At 37.5% G+C, this 22492-nt stretch overlaps 1 protein-coding gene across 1 annotated transcript in view; it reads left to right on the top strand.

Annotated features, from left to right (window-relative positions):
• The first annotated feature begins 10671 nt into the window (after window positions 1-10671).
• ace (angiotensin I converting enzyme (peptidyl-dipeptidase A) 1) overlaps window positions 10672-22492 on the top strand; it is a 30546-nt gene continuing 18725 nt past the window's right edge. Inside the window, exons 1-3 of the mRNA XM_059531786.1 lie at window positions 10672-11014; window positions 19700-19870; window positions 19954-20041. Of these exons, the coding sequence (XP_059387769.1) occupies window positions 10805-11014; window positions 19700-19870; window positions 19954-20041 (469 nt within the window). The 5' untranslated portion in view covers window positions 10672-10804. The remainder of the gene's footprint in view (window positions 11015-19699; window positions 19871-19953; window positions 20042-22492) is intronic.

Consider the following 22492-nt stretch of genomic DNA (forward strand, 5'->3'; position numbering starts at 1 on the left):
ATATGAACGGAGGCCTAATAGATTAGCCATCATATTTTGCCCGTGAGTGATATTAATGAGCAAAGTCTGGGTGCAACTGCGGTGAGATGATAACTGGTTATTATTATCGCTTATCTGCATGCCAGTTATGTTTGTACCACAGAGGCAAATACTCTCATTTTCTATGCATGCAAAGCACTTTTTATGCTGTGTAAAGAGCATTTCAGACTCCCATCTGCATATTCACTATAGTGAATGGGTTGTTTCAACCTTTGGGTTAAATATGGACAAACCCAACTGTTGGGTTAAATTTTTAAATTCAATTTTAACTCAAAAGTTGGGTTGTAACAACCCAGCATTTTTTTTTAGGGTATATAGAGAAATTATATATTTCTAATGCGTAACAATTATACTAAAACCACAAGGCTTTAACATTACATGCAGTTAACTGCTTCCATGCGGACAGAAAAAGATCTTCATGACTGATAGTTTAGTGCATGCTGTTTTTTCTGCTGTATCCAGGAAAGTGGAAATCTGTTCCACAGGAAGACTTAAGAATATAGAGCTATTAGGAGAGTTCAATGAAAAAAAGACATCCATCCTGAAACAATATTGCTTTTGTTTGGAAAAGGCCCTTCAAGGGTGCTGCAAAACGATACAGCTGACCTTTGAGCATAACTAAATTTGGGAGTACAATTTAGCAGTATAAAACAGTGCAGCAGAAACATAAATGTAACATAATATAAGCAAAGAAATTGAGTATAATCTTTTGAATTAGTCAGAGAATTGTTGTCAGATAATTTTGTTTTTGGGTGTAGGACTGACAAATAATGTATTTCTTACCAAAATATGATTACAATATTTTTAACTGATTTCACTGACTTCTCACTGAAAATTCACTGACAATTCCCTGAAGTATATGATTGTATGATTGTCCTGAAAACAATGTTTTATTGTATTATTGAATAAGATATTAGTTAATTATCAAAAGAAAGAAAAAATAATAGCAATAATATGGACCATTGTATAAGTGATTTCCTTCTAACATTGATTTCACCATTAACTGAAAACCTGTTGTATGTGGTACCATTGTAATCTTTGACCACCAAAACATAGTGGTAGATATCCCCTTTTCTTTGTCCTCATGTTTGGTTCAGGAGATATGACATAAAATAGATAATAGGGTTAAGTAAAATGGTTGCCATGGCCAGCACAAGGTGTTTAAGCAATGCTCCATTTCTGAAAATGTTCAGGGACACAAATTATACAAGTTTACCAAGTTTCATGCTTTTATGAAAAAGTAAATATTTCTTTCACATATCACTTGGAGTACGAGTCAAAACTGCTCCATACTAAATTCAACCTGCATAATCAACTTCTTATGACATCCACATTTCAGTTATTCAATTCTATTCCATAGGGAATCTGGTGAGTGGTATAAAAACATGTCTGGATAAACAATTAGCTGCTGAATATTGTGTTGAAAAATTATTTACTCATTCTCAAGCCATCCTAGGTGTATATGACTTTCCTTTTTCATACAAATACATTCAGAGTTATATTCAAAAATGTCCTGGCTGTTTCAAGCTTTATAATGGCAGTGTCAAGGATCTAGGAAGGAGGACCCAATTGCAGTGAGATAAGGTTTTATTGACAAGACAGACTGATACAAGAGGTAGTGAAGTGCACAAAAGATACCACAACAGGAACACAATAAACAGGAACAGCTAGGGAGGGCCACTGGAAAAGCTTCAGGGAACAACTGGCAGAATACTTTGGCAAACAGAGGGGACAGCAAGACCAGGTTGATAGAAAAGACCACTCAAGGCACCATAGAGCTCAGGAACTTGTTGACCACAGACTCTGAGACAGACCAAATGCCAGGCAGGTAGAACCAGGGCAGGACACATGGGGACAGGTCAGGAACTCAAATACAAGACTAGACAGGACAAAGCTCCACAAAAGACACAAATTAAACTCAAGACAAGGAAAAATATGAGCCAATGAACTAATAAAAGGTTAAGTAGCAAAATAAAAAAAAATGACCAATTTAACCAACTCAGAATAATCAAACAAAACCAAGAATCAAGACTAGAAAAAACTAAAATTACAAATAAAAGCACAAGGCAAGATCAAATAAATTACTAAAACAAGGAGCAAGACAAGAACATGAAATTACAAGGACTAGACAAAACGAGGGCAAAAGACCAGACAGGGAGACACGGGCACATATTCAGACAGAGACAGAGGGGGGTGAAAATGACCACAGACCAGCAAACACAAAAGGGAAAGGTGCACTATAAATAGGGAGGAAAATACATGAGGGACAGGTGAGCACAATTAGATCAACTAGGCTAACAAGAGGGTGTGGTAAAGAGGAAACAAGGAGGAGGGGCTAAGGAAGCACATGGGCAAGGAAAACAAGGCCATGTGCTGAAACAAGACATAGACACAAGAAAGAAAAACACAAAACAAACAGTGTCAGTGCAAAACCCTGACAGGCAGTGAATGAGGATGCAAATGAATGCAAATGTCATAAAGAGCTCCACTCGACTCCAGAAGGTTAATAAAGGCCTTCTGAAATGAAGCAATGCATTTGTGTAATAAAAATATCCATATTTTAAACTTTATAAAAAAACTGTGATCTCTAGCTTCCGCTAACTGTCTTACGTACATTCACGAGAGAGTGGCTTTCCAGCGGATGATGTAGGATGTTGGCGAACAAGGAAGTGCAGAGGAAAGAGCAAACACAACACTGGTCACAATTTAATTGATAAAAAAATAAAAAAAAGTACAAAATTAGTATTTGTAAGAAAAATGTTGGAGGATTTCATCAAGAGACTTGTTTTCACGATAATGACGTAATCCAAGATGGCCACTGCCATTGTGTAGCATTTACTTCAGCGTGTATTTCTGCTAACTGAGTGAATGTGGAACAGGTCTGAGCTGGTGCAGTTGAGAGGAGGCAGGGACTGATTTGCTTAGATCCATGTATACTAAACGAGGTACTGTACATTTAAGCCATTTTAAAACATGAAGAAATGGGAAACACTTTTAAATATGTATAATATAAATTAAATATGTATAATTTTTAAATATTTTAAAAGATGAGTTTTAAAGGAACACTCCACTTGAAAATAGGCTGATTTTCCAACTCCCCTAGAGTTAAACAGATGAGTTTTACCGTTTTTGAATCCATTCAGTTGATCTCTGGGTCTGGTGGTAGCACATTTAGTTTAGCTTAGCATAAATCATTGAATCTGATTAGACCGTTAGCAGGTGGTTCCATGGTGTAATGGTTAGCACTCTGGACTCTGAATCCAGCGATCTGACTTCAAATCTCAGTGGAACCTGTCCTTATTGGGGGGAAGCTGTGGCCTAATGGTTAGAGACTTTAACTAGTTATGTAAGGGTTGCTGGTTTGAGTCGCAATGCTGGCAGGAGTTTTAGGTATGGGGAGTGAATGAACAGTGCTCTCTTCCACCTTCAATACCCATGGCTGAATTGCCCTTGAGCAAGGCACTGAACCCCCAGTTATATGTATATACTGTATAGCTGCCCACTGCTCCAGGTGTGTGTTTACTTCTCACTGCTGTGTGTGTGCACTTGGATGGGTTAAATACAGAGCACCAATTCTGAGTATGGGTTACTATACTTGGCAAATGTCATGACTTTCAGTTTTTTTTCTTTAGTGATATTACTCAGCACCTGAAAATAGTACCCAGCTAGTTTGTGTAGTTGCAGCAATAGCAGAGTTGCTGGGAACTATTTTCCTGCTGCACTTATGGTACTGCAGCAAAGTTCCTTGATTATTACGCCAGAATGAGATTATAGTTCCTAGCCATATTGGCCTAGAAAATCTGAACTTTGATTTTTTTAATCTGTATTAGTACACAAATGTAACTAGAGAAGAGTCAAGTTTTAAATAGGAAAAATATCTAAACTCTTTGGTCATTTTTGAGCGAGATGCTAACGGTCTAATCAGATTTAGTGATCTATGCTAAGCTAAGCTAAAAGTATTTCTGCCAGACCAGGAGATCAGCAGAATGGATTTGAAAACTATTAAATTAATCTGTTTTACTCTAGGGGAGTTGGAAAATGAGCCTTTTTTTTTTTTTAAGTGGAGTGATCCTTTAAGAGTTACAATAATTGACTGCAGGGGATGAAATGGGCAGCTTCGGATAGGTAATGGTGTAGAAGACTGCGTGTTCTTGAAGCACTATTAGTCAATCTGAAAGGCCTGAGCTGCTGTATAGTTTTATAGTGTACTCTCACTACATGACAAACAATTGTCTCATTTGTGGATAGTTTTAATGTCCCCTAATAAATTTGAGGAAGTAGTTCAACAAGTCTCTCGAGTCACGAAAGGCTAAGAAATTAAATCATCTGGATTGTGCCAATAAGAATTATAGAGCATCAAGGGAGACCTTTGAAGAACAAATCCATACACAAACAGAATAAATCAACCAGGGATGTTCTCCATATTGGAGCAGGTTTTTGTGCATCAAGCCGATCAGATGAACCCGGTGTGGGTTTTCCCCGGCTCAGCGTTGTGCTAGTCAAAGCCAGCTCTCCCTTATCTCTGCAGATTGGATGTTGTGAGCAATCACAGCTCTGACTCACTTCACAGAGTTCCATTACAGCTCCAGAATTGAATTACCAGCTGAAGTGACAGTGAGCTGAGGATGTTTCTGTGACAGGGCTTCTGAGAAAATGTTATTTTTCATGCTCCAGTATCTCCAAGTCAGCCAGACGATCAACAGATTTATTGCAAGGAAATATGCTTCTCTTTATCCACAGTTGCACGTACACTTGGCAGGATTGGTTTGATTATAACAAACTCTGGTGTGATTGCTCTGTAAGTGTAGCTCATTTAAATAAGTGTGAACGCTGCTTCAAAACTGTAGTGTGCTCCAAAAAAAAACCCCATCTCAGTCCACTTTCTGAACAAAACTGTGATACGAAGAGTGTAGAAAGTACACACATCTGTAGCAATAGTGTGAAAGTGCATAGCACATAACATGCATTATCCTTGACAATTCACTCCAAAATGCTGATTTCCTTCTTAAAAAATGGCATGGAATTCTTTGATAATATAAAGCTCAGAAAACTGTTCTGTAACTTGAATAACAAAATTGTGCCTGGAACCGGGAAGCTGCGGAAGCCCCATCCTTCCCGAAGGAGGTTTCGGGGGCAAATACACATATAGAATCCGTTTAGGAGTATATGGAGAAATCTGATGTGATTAAAACCCTCTTGGGAAGGCAGAAGTCTGCTGGGGAAACACAGGCTCTAAGGCTATACCGTGGAGTATAAACATATGGGTACCGCTTAGGTTTCAATATGGAACCCAGCCTTCCAAGGTTCTCAACGATTCATCATGAAGGCCTGGCGCCGGATGTTCCGCCGCGTCCAGCTGCTTAGGGTGATGGAGAATCCCAACAGGGTCTACAGTACGGACACTCTGAAGCAGTTTAAGCAAGCTGACACTGAGAACACAAGAGGATACCGGCTCTAGACTAAGGCTATAGAACCTAGCGAACGTGTTAGGTGTCGCCCAGCCCGCAGCTCTACAAATATCTGTCAGCGAGGCGCCACGAGCCAGCGTCCAGGAGGATGCAACACTCCTAGTTGAGTGAGCTCGCAACTTGAATGGGCAGGGCACACCCTGTGCCTGATAAGCCAGGGTTATGGCATCCACAATCCAGTGGGCCATCCTCTGCTTAGAGACAGCATTTCCCTTCTGCCAGCCTCCGTAACAGACAATCAGCTGGTCTGAGGTCCTGTAGCTTTGTGTCCAGTCTACGTAGCACCTTAATGCTCGGACGGGACAAAGCAAAGCCAGGGCTGGGTCTGCCTCTTCCATAGGCAGTGCTTGCAGGTTCACCACTTGGTCTTTGAGGGGTGTAGTGGGAACCTTGGGCATGTAGCCAGGCCTGGGCCTCAGGATTACCTGGGAGTCAGCCGGCCCGAACTCTAGGCACAAATCGTCGACCGAAAATGCATGCAGGTCCCCTACCCTCTTGATGGAGGCCAATGCAAGCAGGAGCAGAGTTTTCATTGAAAGAAACTTTAGCTCAACTGAATGCAAGGGCTCGAATGGGCCCTGCTGTAGTGATTTAAGCACTAGAGTCAGGTCCCAAGAGGGTATAGAGGGGGGCCGGGAAGGATTTAACCTCCTGGTCCCTCTAAGGAACCTGACGATGAGGTCATGCTTACCCAAAGACTTCCCATTCATGGGTTCATGGTGCGCAGCAATAGCGGCAACCTGGACTTTGAGGGTGGAGGGAGACCGCAATCGGGCATCTTCGGGGGTCTTCTTGGCGAGAAGCACACCACTCGATGAACAGGTTCCACTTCAAGACGTAAGCGTGTCTCGTAGACGGTGCTCTTGCCGAAGTGATGGTGTTCACTACCTCCTGGGGTAGGTCACCTAGAACCTCTGCATCCTGTCCAGGGACCAGACATGGAGTTTCCAAAGGCGTCGAGAGTGACCGACTGAAAGGGAACCATTTATGTGAAATAAAAAGCCTTTGCAACATTATACAGTTATACATTATACATGTCACTCAAAAGCTTAGAGTCAGTATAATGTTTTTTTTTTTTTGGAAAATAAATTATAGAAATTAATACTTATTTAGCAAGCTTAAAAATCTCAAAACATTAGATTTTTAAATATATTCAAATAGAAAACTGTTATTTTAAATAGTCTAGTAAAAATATTTCACAATTTTACTGTTTTGCTGTACTTTGGATCAAATAAATGCAGGCTTGGTGAACAGAAGAGACTTGACTGATAGTGGATTCTCTAGGCAACTTAAATTTTTCTCTAATTTCTAGCTTTTAATTGGCTTAAAAAATATATAACTGCTGGACAATAACAAATAATAACGATTTGTTTATATACTACAAACACTTTTTTATCACATAAGGCAGAATAGTTTCTATACTGTAATAAATCTATGTCAATTAGTACTGCATTGTTCATATACTTTATTTATCACCTGCTGGAGATGACTTGAAAAACCATATGTTGTCACAATCTTATGTTTAATGTCTTCGTGTTTCCAAAAGTTTCAGTTTTTCTGTGTAAGCAACTGTTTTCATTCGCTTGTTAAGTCTGACGTCACGTAGCAGCGCTTCCGTGTCCAACGCTCTATCAGTTACCACGAGAAAACAACAAAAGGTGCTAATATAAACTCACAATGTGATAGAATACTAGCGAAAAAGTTATAATCTAAACCTTTAACTCCATACCGAAGTCCCAGATAGCCAGACAATGAAAATATAAATATAAAAAAAATATACAAAAATTATTTGTGTTTGGGACGCTGTTATTAGGAATTTCCTGGTATGAATTTCTATGCGAGAGCGCCCTCTGGCTTCGAGTATGAATGAAACGCACACTGCACGAGTGTTTAGCGCTCAGTGAAGTTCATCTCCTTATTCTGGGTCTGAATAAAATATCAGTTCATGCGCCGACTATCCTGTCTCTTTGAGTTTAAATCTATATATATATATATTCACACCAGCTCCTGAAAACCTCTATGCGAACACATTTGACTGAAAAAGTGTAATATACGCCCCTGCACCTAATGGTGTATGGTCTTGGTGTGAATGGGCCAATGCCCCTAACAATGCATGCAAAATAGAGCATTAAGGTAAAAACAATGGCAAATGACTCACACACTTATAGTGCACTCACATTGAGCGATAAAAAAAATGATTGTCTTCCAATGTACCAAAACATCGTTATGGTACATTTGAAGACAATCATTTTTTTTAAGAGCTTGGGAGGAAGTCCCCGTTTCCCTAATGAGGTTTAAATTATAGGGTTGTGGTGTTTTCTGCAAAAGTGTTGTTCATTTTTACTGCCGGTGTATTTTACTGCTGTGAAATAATAACAGTAGATTTCGCAAACCAGAAGCAGGTATTAACCTCTAAGGCACGTTTAACATGTGAAAGCAGAGTCTAAACTATGCATATCACATGGATAACAGTGAAACAGGACAGCAAACGTACAAATGTATCTCTTCAGAGAGAAACAAGACCAGACCATAGACAGATCAGCACAAAAATGTGTGTAGTTGTATGTTTATTTACAGAGCTGTCAGTCTATTAAAGGTTTTCAGTTTAGATGAATGCATGATATGTTGATTAACAGTCAAAACATATTTAAGCATGAAGTATGTATTTTATGTGTTTGCACACACAAATTTGGATTACTAATATAAATTAACACATTTCATGTTTGTAATACAGACTTGGATAAGAAAAAGGTAAGATTTCTGCATTCATGGTACAGTATATTATTAACTATTTGATCTTATTTAAACAATCATATTTTCACAGTAACTATTTCAACAATTTTCACAATATACCAGTTACTTCATCATAAATGTTCATTGTGAAATCAATGAAATTTATTCAGTTAAAAGTAAAACCATTTGAATGGTATGGATTTGCTTATGATAAATAACACATTAAAACACATTCAGTTAACTAGTAATATATAACAGTAAGTTTATAGGTTTATGTAGAAAATTGGGTAATCATCCCACTAAATAAACAAATGAAATTGACAGCCCTGTTATTATTTCATATCTCTGCATTTGCTTCCTTTTATATTTAACTTCTAGAATAATGTTTAACCTTCTGATTTATTGCTGTCAACACTCAACAGATATTTTATTAATCAGATGCTATTTTAGATGTCCTTTACAGCAGGTATATGAGGATGTCTGCTGTTATCATTATTTAACTATATCAGTCTCACCTTTGCATTTGATAGTTTATCACCGGTTAACAGTTAACAGCACTGTGTTTTCGGGGCAATAAAAGACACTCCTCTGGCAGCACAAAGCAACACGTATCAGAAAATCTCACTGTCAGCATGTTAAGAGCAATTTATGTCTTGTTTTGGCAGATAATATGGAAACCATTTTAGCACATTCATGAAAAGTTATTACCCTATTCTGTTGGGCAGTAATGCACGTTTAGATTTTCATTTTCACTATGTTTTATGCTATATAAACCAGGCGAATAATAAACAAACAAACCAACCCCTCTGGAAAAAACCTTACAGAATGAAGACAGGAATAAAACTGTAAAGTTTGGTTTTGCTCGGAATGCTTTGCCTTAAATGAGCGTAAAAGCTGACAGAAAGGAGTGAGTGTGTATTAAGAAGGCTTAGATTTGTCGTGTGTAAAGTTTAACTTGCCAAGTACCCTTGGCACAAGATAATTCAAGCGGACTCTCTAAAGGACCATACGGTTTTCTTCATTTTTCACACCCCCAAAAATGCCTAATAGGAGGTCATGCAGTGCAGATTGTTTGGGAGCAGGCTCAGTCAGCGAAGAACTCTGGACATGGTCATGACACCGTAAGCTGCCATAAGCCATCCTCTCAAAAAAGAACACATCACATAAATTCCAGGAGGATGACATCGTTTGCTCAAGGATTATGGACAGATTCTCCAATACGCTCAACTGGGGGTGTGATTACGCCTCTTTCCATTCCCAACACAAGACTTGTTCTCAAAGTCACATGCAGCAATAAACTGACAGAGACCCTCTGATTGAGCAATACAATCGTCCCATCTTTCCTTCGTTTCTCTCTAAAGTTTCCTGCACGTACTTCACTGCAATGCCAAGTTCAGAACAATATTGTTACAGGTAAACCAAAAATGCAACACTCTTATTTTCTATGCAATGGTATGCAATGCCACAACATCCATTCCAGTGATTAGAGACGGACACCTTGTAGATACAGTATGAAAAGAAAAAAACACAATGCTCTTTATAGCGGCTGAACAGAGGTCAAGCCTTTCAAGTAAAACAACCAGCTGTCTCATGCCATAGCTGCACGCGTGATATCTTTTTGCTGTGAAAGCTTCAATGATTTCCATGAAGTAAATTTAAGAATAACTTGTTAGTTCCAAACACAATTTTCACTCAGAAATTGAGATTAGATTTTTTACAAATAATTACAAAGGATTGCCAAGAGTCAAAATGAATTAAATGCATTTTTGAAGTAGAAAAGGTATAAATATTTTCTTGTAAATCATACTTCAGTAATCTTTTGTTTACAATTTGAAAAATAATTTTTGGCCACCAGGATGTCTGCTTTGCCTTATAGGGACTTTGCTGCAGTGGACCAAAGGAAAAGGTTTCAGTTTGTATAAATATTAAAATAGTTCTGAAATCGGTTCTTCAGGGCTCTTTTTAAAATGAAAATATTCAAAATATTTTATGTTCCAAAGAAGAAAGAATGGCATACAGGTTTGGAACAACATGACAGTAAGTAAATGACAGAAGTAGCATATTTTCTCTTTAATAAAAACAGAGATGAATGCTGTCATACAGTAAGAAGAGCTATAAAATGAATGATCTTTGAGTTCATTTCAAGACTTCTGATTGAATGTCTCAGAAACCTTAACAGTTGCTGTTTCAGAGAAACGACTGAGATATTAAGAAATTTTTTTTCTTTCTATAAAATCCAGGTATCCAGAAGTTGAGAGAGACTAAGAGGTAGAGGGAGATCCTGGTAGAGAGGAGGAAGGGGAAAGTAGGAGGGACAGAATGAGAGAGAGTGCCAGAGAGCAACTGTGTGTATCTTTCAAGAGAGAGGGTGGGTTGGGTTAAACTGGCACTTAAAAGAGCCGACTGTGGCTGCTCTGTGCCTGATTAACAGGGGAAAGAGAGGAAAAAGGATCGGAAACGACCACAGGACAGGGGCATCCAGCATTAAGCGTGGCAAGACGCCTCCTCAAGGAACTTTCATTCCTGCACTCTTTCCGTTCCTCACATCGCAGCTGTGGTCCATTATGTACCGGGCAGTGGTGCTGCTGACTCTCATCAGCTCGAGCGCAGCTCTGAAACCCGAGTGGATTCCGGGGAATTATCCTATGACAGAGGCCGGGGCTGAGGATTTCGTGAGAGACTACAACTCAACCGCCGAGGAGGTCTTTTACTTCAGCACAGAGGCCAGCTGGAACTACAACACCAACCTGACAGATCACAATTCGCAGCTGCAGGTACTGTGAACAAACAGTTTTACAGACACCTAGTAACACTGCTTGTAGTCCAAAAAACTACCACTGCACAAAACTTAATGCAACACGATCCACGATTGACTTGCATGTGGAACGGTTGAATTAAAATGACGTGGTTCTGCTATAAAGCCTTTTTTGCATAAAGGACTGATAAATCAGCCATTTCAACAGCTCTTTGAACTGCCTTTAATAATTTAACAGAGTATGACAAAACATCACAATTACATGTCTTCCACTTGGTTTTATTGTGGGTATTATGATTAACTGCAAACAGTTTGGGGACTGCTGTAAAGTTTCACTAAACTGAGTGAGCAAGAATTGTGAGATTATTGAGTAACACTTGTGGTAAAGGACGTGACTAATCATTATAAGACTATACTGCCGTGTGTCATCATGTCTTTCACAGCTTATGAGAAGTTGGGTAAAGTTAAGTAAAGGGTATATATATATATATATATATATATATATATAAATGAAAATAAAAGAAGGTAATCCAAAAGTTCCTAGTTATCCAAAAAGGTAACGGTAAATGCACACAGCTTTGTATTTACAATGAGCAAACAGCAAACAGAGTCCTATTTATACACAGAATAAGTAGGAACTAAACAGGACATAAGTTACACACTAATAATCAGAAACCACAAAAACAACCAAGTACAGACATACTGTAGAAACTAAGAAAACAAGAACTAAACCAAACCAGACCTGATGTAACACCAGTAAGGAAATAGTGGAGGGGAAAGATGATGATGATGATGATGATCCATGGAATCGTAAACCTGAAGCAGAGCTGCCAGTGGAGGCCAAGAAGGCCAGGACCAGGGTGACGTCACAGGCTCGGAGGACTGAGGTGAAGTGGGACAGAGGACAATGGTGGAGCCAAGGGAATGGAGGACCATGGTGACACCAAAGAGCAGCCTCACTAGCTGAACAGGCTTAGCTGAGGAGGAAGGTCTAGGGCCCCCTTCCTCAAATCCTGCCCTGGAGGTCCAATGCGCTGCAGAGTTTAGCTCTAACCCTGATCAAAGTCACATGCCTGTGATTTTCTAATGATCCCAAAGACATTGATTGGCATTGATTAGCATGCTCAAGTGTGCTTGATTAGGACTAGAGCTGAACTGTGCAGGAAAGTGGATCTCGAGGTCCAGATTTGAGGATCTCGGATCTAGGGTTTCGGACAGAATTGGGGAGTCTAACGAGCCAGACCGAACCGGTGGAAGAGGAAGGGCTTTAGAAGTGGGCATTTAGGTGGGACTTAAATTCATTATGAACAGGTCAATATCAATGCTGTCAAAGAGAAACCATTGAGATGTTGAAATCCCATTTGGGACTTTTTTTTTTCCTATGAGATGTCAAGTGTTGGGCATTTCATAGTGCAAAAGTCCCAATCAGAAGTTATGCAATCAGATTATATTTCCAATTTCCAATATTGATAAATACTGAAGAAGATTAGGGCCAAGCAAAAAATGAAAAAATCCATCTCGAGATTAAAGTCATTAAATTTTGAGAAAAAAAATCGTTAAATAAAAAAATACATTCAATTTTGAAAACAAATGAGAAATTATATGTTGTGAATTAGTTTGGTAAATTACGAGAAAAAAATTGTTACATTTTGAGAAAAAAGTTTAAAAAAAATGTTTAGAATAAATGAGTTGAATTACAAGAAAAAGTAATTAAATTTAAAGTAAAATCTCACTAAATTTCGAGAAAATAAATTGAATTAAAATGCATAGAATTAACACACTCGTGTCAGGTTAATATCATCTCACATAAAGTCAAATGGCATCTGCAGTGGCGTAGGTGGGAGAGTAATGTGTTTGGGAGTAGCATATGATGCGACTGACAAGGGTTCGGGTCTGTCTTTTGCTGAACTCGCTTTTCATCCTTTTCTCATCACATATCACATCAGAAAAGTGGAAATCAACTGCCTAACAAATGTTTCATAATAATGTATTAATTGGCTAGGTCTAGTGTTAATACAATACATGTATTGTAAATATTAATTTGTGGACTGGTTGAAAAGTATTCTAACTGGATTGTTGTTGCACAGTGTTTCTTGTGTTTTCTGCGTCAGTGGTGTTGAGAATGGCAGCGCTGTTTCCTCTGCCTAGCTTAAATCATTGCGGAGTCTGTGGTTTGATTAGGGGTAAGCAGGCTATAGGGAGAGCTTTGTTTTCCCAATGAGGCAGCATCTAGGCTATTTAATAATTTCAATTAATAAAACCATTTAGACTCTGTTATTATTGCATCCTGTTAATATACAACAATACTGAAGTGCAAATAGTATCCGTCACTATTTATAAGTAAAAATAGCATCTAATTAGCTACTATTTACACTTTGAAAAGATCTACTACTTTTACATAACGTACTGTAAATAGAATGGCTATTTTCACTTAGTTTAAATAGTACATATCACTATTTTCACTGTAAATAGCACCTATGGCAGGGGTGTCCAAATTCTGGCTGCGGACCAAATACGGCCCACCGCTTGTCTATTGTCTATTGTCATTTCTATAGCGCACGAGAATTCATGAATGCACCGAAAGCAGAAGAGCACTACTTATATGAAGTGTGCTGCATGGACCATTATTCGCTCTGCATAAAGACAGCACAAAGAAAGCTATTTAATGGACAAGTTTATGGGTGGTAACCAATAAATGGTTTATTTGTTAAGTTCAGCATTTACCAATTCTTAAAAACAATACATGATTAATATAAAAAATACCTTAATATTATTCAATGGACCTGAGAACAATGAACAGTTGTAACAATATTAACAAAAATTGAAAAATACCGTAGTAAATGTATTCATCATTGTTAGTTAATATGATAGTTCCCTCAAAAACCAAAATTTTGCAATCAAAAAGAACACCAAGATTTTTAGCACAGGGTGTAAAGCAGGAAGACAGATTACCAAAATGAAGGGCACAGTCTTCATATTACTTTAAACCAAACAAATTGATTTCGGTTTTGTTCTCGTTTAACACTACAAGATTCTGCTTTAACCATATTTGTAATTCGTTTAGACAATCCAACAGAGGTCCTAAGAATTCTTTACTTTTATACTGCAAGGGAAAATACAGCTATATCATCTGCTTATAGGTGGAAGGACACTCCATATTTCTCAAACATAGCACCCATTGTTAAGCATAAATATAGAAAATAAAACTGGGCCAAGAATTGAGCCCTGTGGCACCCCACAAGCAAGTGGTCTTGAGGATGAACTCTGTTGGCCAGTGGAAACACTAAATCTTCTGTTTGTTAAAAAGACTGAAACCTTGGCCTGTAACTCAACACAGCTCTCCAACCTGGAAATCAAGGTATTGTGGTCAACCATATCAAATGCAGAGCTTAAGTCCACAAGCACCAAAGCCACAGCATTCCCTTTATCTGTTTCTAGTAAAATATCATTTACAACTTTTAAAAGTGCTGCTGTGTCCCCGCTGTGTTGAGACTTAAAACCCTTCTGTATTTTTTTTAATATTATTTGACATCAAATGGGACTGCAGCAGGCTCAAAACAATTTCCTCAAGAATCTTAGAAAGAAAAAAATGGTAAGTTTGATATAGGCCTAAAATTATAAAATTTCGATGAATCAAGATTAGGCCTCTTTAATAATGGAGTTACTATAATTATTTTTAGGCAGTCAGGGACAACTCCAGTAATTAAACTAGTATTAAAATAGTTATACTGGTAGAAAGAAACGTTTTAGCATCTCAGCATGATAAAACAAACTGCTTACTGGATCTGCTTCTTCATCCAATCTGTGTTTAAATGATAAAGCACTTCAGTTCATTCGACACAGAAAAACAGAAGTTGATATAGACTCTGAATAAAAGTTTGACCGGATGCCAGTGTGATGAATGCACACACACACACACACACACACACACACACACAAACACACACACACACACACACATACACGCATGCCTCTTTCAGACAGCTGTTTCAACACAGTTTCACAGCTGTCTCAACACTCACTCAGCTTTTCAAATGGGTGCTGGCACCGCTAACGGCTCAAATTCGCCGCTCAACATCTGAAGCAAACCTCAATACAAAAAGCTGTAAAAAGAGTTTATAGAGAGCTGGGCAGAACCTGAGCGATGCCTGGTGCGATGTCTATTATTTCAGACACATCAAACAAGGTGATCAAAGAGCATCTGGTTTTGGGCATCTCTATTGGAGGTGATGGGCAAAAGGCCAGGTTGTTCCTGTGCGTGGGACTCACTCTTACTTTGTATGAATATAAAGCAGCACTGTATCAAAGCAATACACCCGTCGCACTCATTCCACAGGGACCGCTGTCACAGGATGCCACTCAATGTTGCTGGAGCAGGTATTTTTGGTTACACAGTCATCATGACCGTGGGCATCTTGCTGGTGTGCATTCAACAGATGGTTGACAGAGGTTATGCTAATGCAGCATATGCTGATTTGCCTTTCAGGCACTGTTGTAGACTGCAATGATTTAGAATAACACTGTCTGCAAATCAAATTAGATGAGAAAGTAGAAAATTCCAACTTCCAAGCAGCTTGGAAAACTTGGATATTGTAATTAAAAATTTGTGTGGAAAGCCACAACTCCAAATGAACCGAGATGCGATGCATGAAGCCATGTAAAGATGGTGCCACCCATGCACACAATGATTACGTTTTAAGCAAATACAATGCATCAACGAGTCAAAATTACTGCATTACATTTTTATGATAAAATAGTTTCGTAATGTTTTAAAATAAGCTTTTCTGTTGATCATTCACTAAATGTACAGCATAAACTGACATTGAGAATATTATAGAACTGTGTATCTTTTTCTCTCTCATCTGGCAGGCATCTTCATCCAAAGCAACTTAAATTTAATTTATGAAGTGACATTCAGCCAAGTATGGTAACCCATACTCAGAATTTGTTCTCTGCATTTAACCCATCCAAAGTGCACACACACAAACACTGTGAACACACACACACACACACACTGTGAACAAACACCCGGAGCAGTGGGCAGCCATTTATGCTGCGGCGCCCGGGGAGCAGTTGGGGGTTCAGTGCCGTGCTCAAGAGCACCTCAGTCGTGGTATTGCCGGCCCGAGATTCGAACCCACAACCCTAGAGTCAAAAAAAAAAAGGAATAATAAAAAACATAAAATATATAAAAATTAAGAATATTGATATGAAATGGGTATTGATTGCAATTCTTGAATTTGTCTTCTACATTCTCAGATATTTAGACTGAACTTTAACGAAACATATCATTCATTAGTCACATACTAATACATAAAATTAGACAACAGATTTAGAGAAAACTAACCGCTGGATTTCCAACTTAAGTCATATTTAGAGATTTTATTAAAGTAGCATAGTTATTTATTATTGTAATACTTACAAAGCCCCTGAATTATTTTTTAGAGATTGCACCAGTAGAACCACATTTGAAATTGGCCTAAATCAGATGCAAAAAACGGCCAGATATCTGTGAAAAAAATCTGAAATGTTTATGTAAATGCGTCCCTATGGTCTGCATTATTCATGCAGCGAATTCCACAATCCGCTTTACTCTCATGCCACTCCCATACATTGGAAATACTTTTTTCTCTCCACTAAGTTTCTGTGGCAGAGTGGCCATGTGTAGCCCATAATTTCATTTATGCTTTGAGAGAGGAAAAAGTAGGCTGGAATCAGTCAAGAGTTCTTTTAATTAGCCTCTAAAAATAAAGCTCTCAGAAAAGAGCCTTTTAAAAACAGTTTAGACCATTCAGAGACACAATGAGGTGGAAAACAAGTACAATCTGCTCAGAAAACTCACATTCCATACCCTTCATCAATATCTGCCGATTAGAGAGGGGGAAGTGTTTAGGGAGGTTTGCAGGGATGTTTCCGAGTCAAACTAAAGCACACTAGACTGAGCTCATCACCCTTTTTATGGTGTCAGTCACAAGCTGTTATGATGTTACTGTTTCATGTCAAGCCTTGAACCTTGCACCCTGTTCGGACTTATCATCACATTCTTGCATAAACATGACAGAACAAATGGGACCTTGGAAGAAGAGGTGAAAAAACAAGCTAGCCATCTTTATCTCGGAGGAAAACTGAGTGTGAACATGCAAGTGAAGGACGAGAGATAATAGAGATAAATGCACATGTCACCAGCTTTTTCATCAGTGATGGAAGCTCACCTCAAACAAAGTTGAACCCCTCATGAACTGATGAGTGCAACCGCTGTGACAGGGTCATCATGCCCTGCGGTTATCATAACAGCAAAGGGATGCAGGGGTCAAACGTCCACAGCAGGAAGAGGTTAAACACCCAGAAAGAGTGACGCACCCAAGTCCAGGATACCTTAAACCTTTAGGAAGAATGTACACTAGAAATCTAAGGAATTTAAACAGAAAAAGAATGTAAAAATGCTAGCTTAAACCCTGCTGTTGCTTTAACAAATACGAAAAAAAAAACATACATACAAATGTACTAATGTTATTTTTTTAATAATTGTTTGTTTTACTTTATCCTTAAAGATCTATTTTTTTCTTTTATATATGTATAAACCACCTTTAATTTACACCAAAAGAATATAATATTTAAATAGTTATGCATAGTTAGTGAGCATTTTTGCACATCATAGGAGGTTACATTTTCTGTTGTTTAGTTTAAGTTTATTGCACTATTTTAGTTTGTAATTTTTAGTGTGTGTCCAGGAGAATCTTTTTTACATTTTTTTTTTATATGAAATATTCCTGAAGTAAACGTACATATCTAAAAGTAATGACAACTCGCAGCTCAGCAAATGAATCAGATCTTGATTCATTAAAGGAATAGTTCACCCTAAAGTAAAAAATGCTGTCATTAATTTCCCTTATGTCATTCCAAACCCCTAAGACATATATTTTTTGATGAAACCTGAGAGCTTTCTGACCTTCCATAGACAGCAAGGGTCCTACAACGGTCAAGGCATGAGAAGTATTTTACATTTTTAGGTGAACTATCCCTTTAACAGAGTTCGTGACTTCATTTAGTGAAGGATTCATCAGATTCATTTAAACCTGTAACTTGTGATTCTTTTGAGTGGTTCATGAAAAGAATCAGTCGTACGTGAACTCAAAACTCAAAAAAAACAAATTGGTGGTTATACTGTACTGTATATGATTTATTTGACGATGAAGCGCAGTCTTTGAAAAGCCATGCATCCATGAGAGGTCTTGAATAGTCTAATCTCCACTCCAGAGTATTTTCTTAAAGGGATGCTTCACCACAAAAAATGTGAATTCTGTCAACATTTACTCACCCTCATGTCATTCTATAACATTGTGACTTTCTCTATTTTGTGTAGCATAAAAAAATAAATAAAAATAATACAGTATATTTTGAAGAATGCCTCAGTATTTTTTGGCTATCCAATGGAGGTCAATGGTCGCCAAAACTGTGTAGTAACCAACCGCTCCTCAAAATCTTCTTTTATGTTCTGCAGAAGGAAGAAACTGAACAACATGAGGGTGAGAGAGGAACGTGTAAATATTTGGTGAAGCGACAAATGACAAATATCCAACTTCACCTCTATTTCCCCACATCCCTTACCCAACAAATATCCTATCTCACATACAGGGAGTGTGGGCAAAATCATTGTCCCTGACAATAAAGCCACACTCTCAGCTCAATGATGTCTAACTGAGAGAAATGTAATGACTAAAAGATTCACCACAGCAGGCACACCACTGTTTTATGGCACATGAGCGAGCAGGTGCTTTATACCTCAGTATGGATTGTTTCAGGTGCTATTTGTGTTCCCCAAAAGAAATGATTTCCTCTCAGGATCCAAAGAATAAATTGATGGATGGTGCGAACTCAGTCACCTCATTTCATCCCTTGTTGCTGCATAAGCAATTCAAGGTCTTACTAATAACATAACAACTCCACACTGTTCTAGGCTAGAGCAAGAGGCAGACATTATTATTAACAGAGAATGAAAAAAAAAGAGGTACAATTATGATTCCAATACCCACGAGAATTCATTTTTTTTTACACACATTACAAAAACGTACAATGCAATCAGTGCATTCATATTAGGCTTATGAGTCAGTTAGTTTAAGTGGATCAAAAACATAAAATGCATGCTGTGAATTATGATTTACAAATAAATGCCTCTTTATGAGCTGGTTCTTTTTAGTAAAACCAAAATATGCAGCACAACTTGTTTGATTCTTAAACATATGACTCTTACGATGCGGTTCTTTTCAGTGAATTAAAAACACACAGTGCGAATAGAGTGCTGACTCAAATGACTCTTAATGACCAATTCAAGCGATAGTTCATGAGTTTGAATCAGTTTACAATCCTTCACCGAACTCAACCTATTAGAGAAAAACCAACGTCTGCAAGTTAGTATTGTTTTCAGAAATAAAGTTTTGCATTAAAATAATAAAAATTAATGAAGAAATACAGTTTATTTTCTATACAACAACAAATAAATATCAATATTGAATTTCATTCAAACATGAAAACTAATTTAATTGACTTCAAATGAGAAAAATCCATGATATCCCTATTGACAATTAATTTCATTTTTTAAAGAATGTTTTTTTTTTTTTTAAGATGTAATGATAGTTTGTCCCCCTAATAATGATTTGGGCAATTTTGCATAGAATAATCAAACTCTCCTCATTGTTTCCTTCAGGTTTCTGCGTCTTTGGAGGAGCAGGCTTTCACAGAGGCATGGGGTCAAAAAGCAAAGGCTACCTTCAGTGATTCTCTCATGGAGAACTTCACTAATCCAGACCTAAAGAAAATCATCAGTCAGATCAATGTTCTGGGACCCGCCAATCTACCAACCGCAGAGAGAGAGCGGGTGAGTTGACCACTGGAGCTATGGAAGAAGAGCTCTTGACGAACCATCAAGATGTGTTTTGATCGCTCTCTTTGTTTTCTTAGTACAATACCATTCTGAGCCAGATGGACAGCATCTACTCAAAGGCAAAGGTGTGTCCCCCTTCAGAGGAATGCTGGTCTTTGGAGCCTGGTGAGAAACGCTCCCAACACTTTGTTGATGTTTGTCAGTAAAGGTCAAAATGAAGGTGAAAATACACACGCATACGCACAAGGAAGTACAAGGGCTTGCAATACAACAAAAGAATTGTGTTTCAGATGAACTTGAGGCTTTAAAATTTACATTTGCTATTCATCCAACATTCAGGACAACACCCGCATTGCAAGTATGATATTGCTTTTACACAACAGTTATCAATAATAAAGCAGTTAATACTTAGTAACTAATTGTTCAGCCAACAAAATCTCTAAAATAAATACAGTAGTGGATGATTCAATGACTCATGGAAAAAAGCCATTTGTTTTGCTCCTTTCGCTAAGGTCACATTTACCATTGTTTGGCCAATTGTTGCACGCAAAATGCAGTAATTACAATGAGAATCCAAGCAATCTGGAGTTTCACACAAGGGTGAAAGATTTCCCAATGCAGATTTTGCGACAGGTTTAAACTGGTCAAATGAATTTGCAGCATTGATCAACAGAAAGCTTCTTGGTTTGAAAGTGCAAAACTGATAATTAATCTTTTTGTCTGCGGAATTAGCAAAAGTGTAGCTAATCTGACTGTATCTTCAATTACTTGAAGATTCACTAATAAGGACTCGTTGCACATATACAGGTGTGACTTTGGGTAACACTTTATTTTAAGCAGAGATTCTTTCTATTAACTACAGTAGCATGCATATTATTAGCCAGAGAGGGACTGTTAAAAGAAAACAGACCGGCCCACCGGGAATCCTCCCGATTTTTACTTATAAAGTGCATATCAATGCCTTGTTATGCATGCCCATATTTCAGATCCTTTAGTCCAACCCCATACCTAAACTTAACATAGCCTACTTTACTATTAAGAAGAAATTGATTGAGACACAAGTCTTGAAATAAAGTGTGATCTAAGTTTGTAACTTGCTGAAAGAATTCTTGTAAAATCCCCACCACTTGACCTCACTTGCCTTACTCTCAACAATTAACTTTACTAAATGTTTGTTTACATTAGCACTGTTTGTTTTAGGGTTTTTGCCAAAAAGAAACAGAACATTCCACTAGAAGTGTTTAGCTTATCATAAAAGGTTGCTTCTATCTGAAGAGTGCACCATTACATCCCTGTCACAACAGTTTCACATTTGCTAATAACATCATTGATCTCTATAACATTCAAAATCCAAAACTATCTGCTTATTTGGATGAAATCACATGTTTGTTCTAACAATGTTCCATACCTTTGTACTTGCTTATATCTGCAGCAGACATGTGTTTATATCCATCTTTAACCCTCTGGAGTCTAAGGGTATTTTTGGGGCCTGGAGAAGTTTTGTCATGCCTTGACATTTGTGCTTTTTTCAGTTTCTTATAAATATCTAAATGGGTAAAGACTAATCTCACTGTAATCAGCACAAACTGGGCTGTAATAATATGTGAAATGCATGTATGTACATGATTGTGTTTTTGAGAAAAAAAATATTATGCGTGGTTAGTGAAAAACTAAAAATGTTAAAACGCTTGAATAAGGCAAAAAAACACATAAAGAACAATGGTTCCCGGGATTTTTGAGAACTGGAGCTTGTAGCCTAGAATTTTTCTTTCTAAATGATGTGAAAATCATCTTGTTTACTCACTCACAGAAAACAATATATTGATTTAAATTTTCTAAGACACTTTTTGTTGGTAAAAGTCATATGCGAGTAGGCGTCAACTACCATGAATATCATTGTGATTTACACCTGAGAAGACAAAGGGCCGCATAATGAGCCATTCAGTCATCTGTGCCACTGTGAGTGAGGAGTTACAAGAGAGAATGTGAGAACAAAATAAATCTATATAATTTTATGTTCGTAGTTTATTAAGAATATATTTAATTATCCCACAACATAATTTAATATCCACTTGGGGGAGCAGTTAAACAGTTTATTAGAAACAATCAAAGCTGACTTTCAAACAAATTGTTTGGCATGCTTACTCCAGTCACACAATCCTTCAGAAATCCTTTTAACAATCTTATTTTCTACAAAAAAAAAAAACGTTTGTTGTTATTATTATCATCATTATTATTAATGTTGAAAAGAGCTGAGAATATTTTTCTGGGTTTTTAGGGGGAATAAATGGAAAGAAAAGCATTGTTTTTACATTTGTTACAGTTATCTATTTGTTACATTTATATTATTTACATCAAGCTTTCGAAGGGTATAGTGTTGTATATTGTTATTGAAACTTCATAATGTTTCACTTGATTATACATTTAGTCAGGAATTATAATTTGGAAAAAGTCTAACTAGTAAAACGTTTACACGTTATGTGAAAACTAGTACAAGTATATAAATAAATAAAAAGAGACTTACTCATGTTTATGATCTCTGCTGAATAAAGTGCTTCATTCTTTTTTTCTGAGGAAATCCATTTCTCAAATCCTCAACCACATCACATCTTTTTG

The sequence above is a fragment of the Carassius carassius genome, chromosome 40 (assembly GCF_963082965.1).
Source record: "Carassius carassius chromosome 40, fCarCar2.1, whole genome shotgun sequence".
Classification (NCBI taxonomy): Eukaryota; Metazoa; Chordata; class Actinopteri; order Cypriniformes; family Cyprinidae; genus Carassius; species Carassius carassius.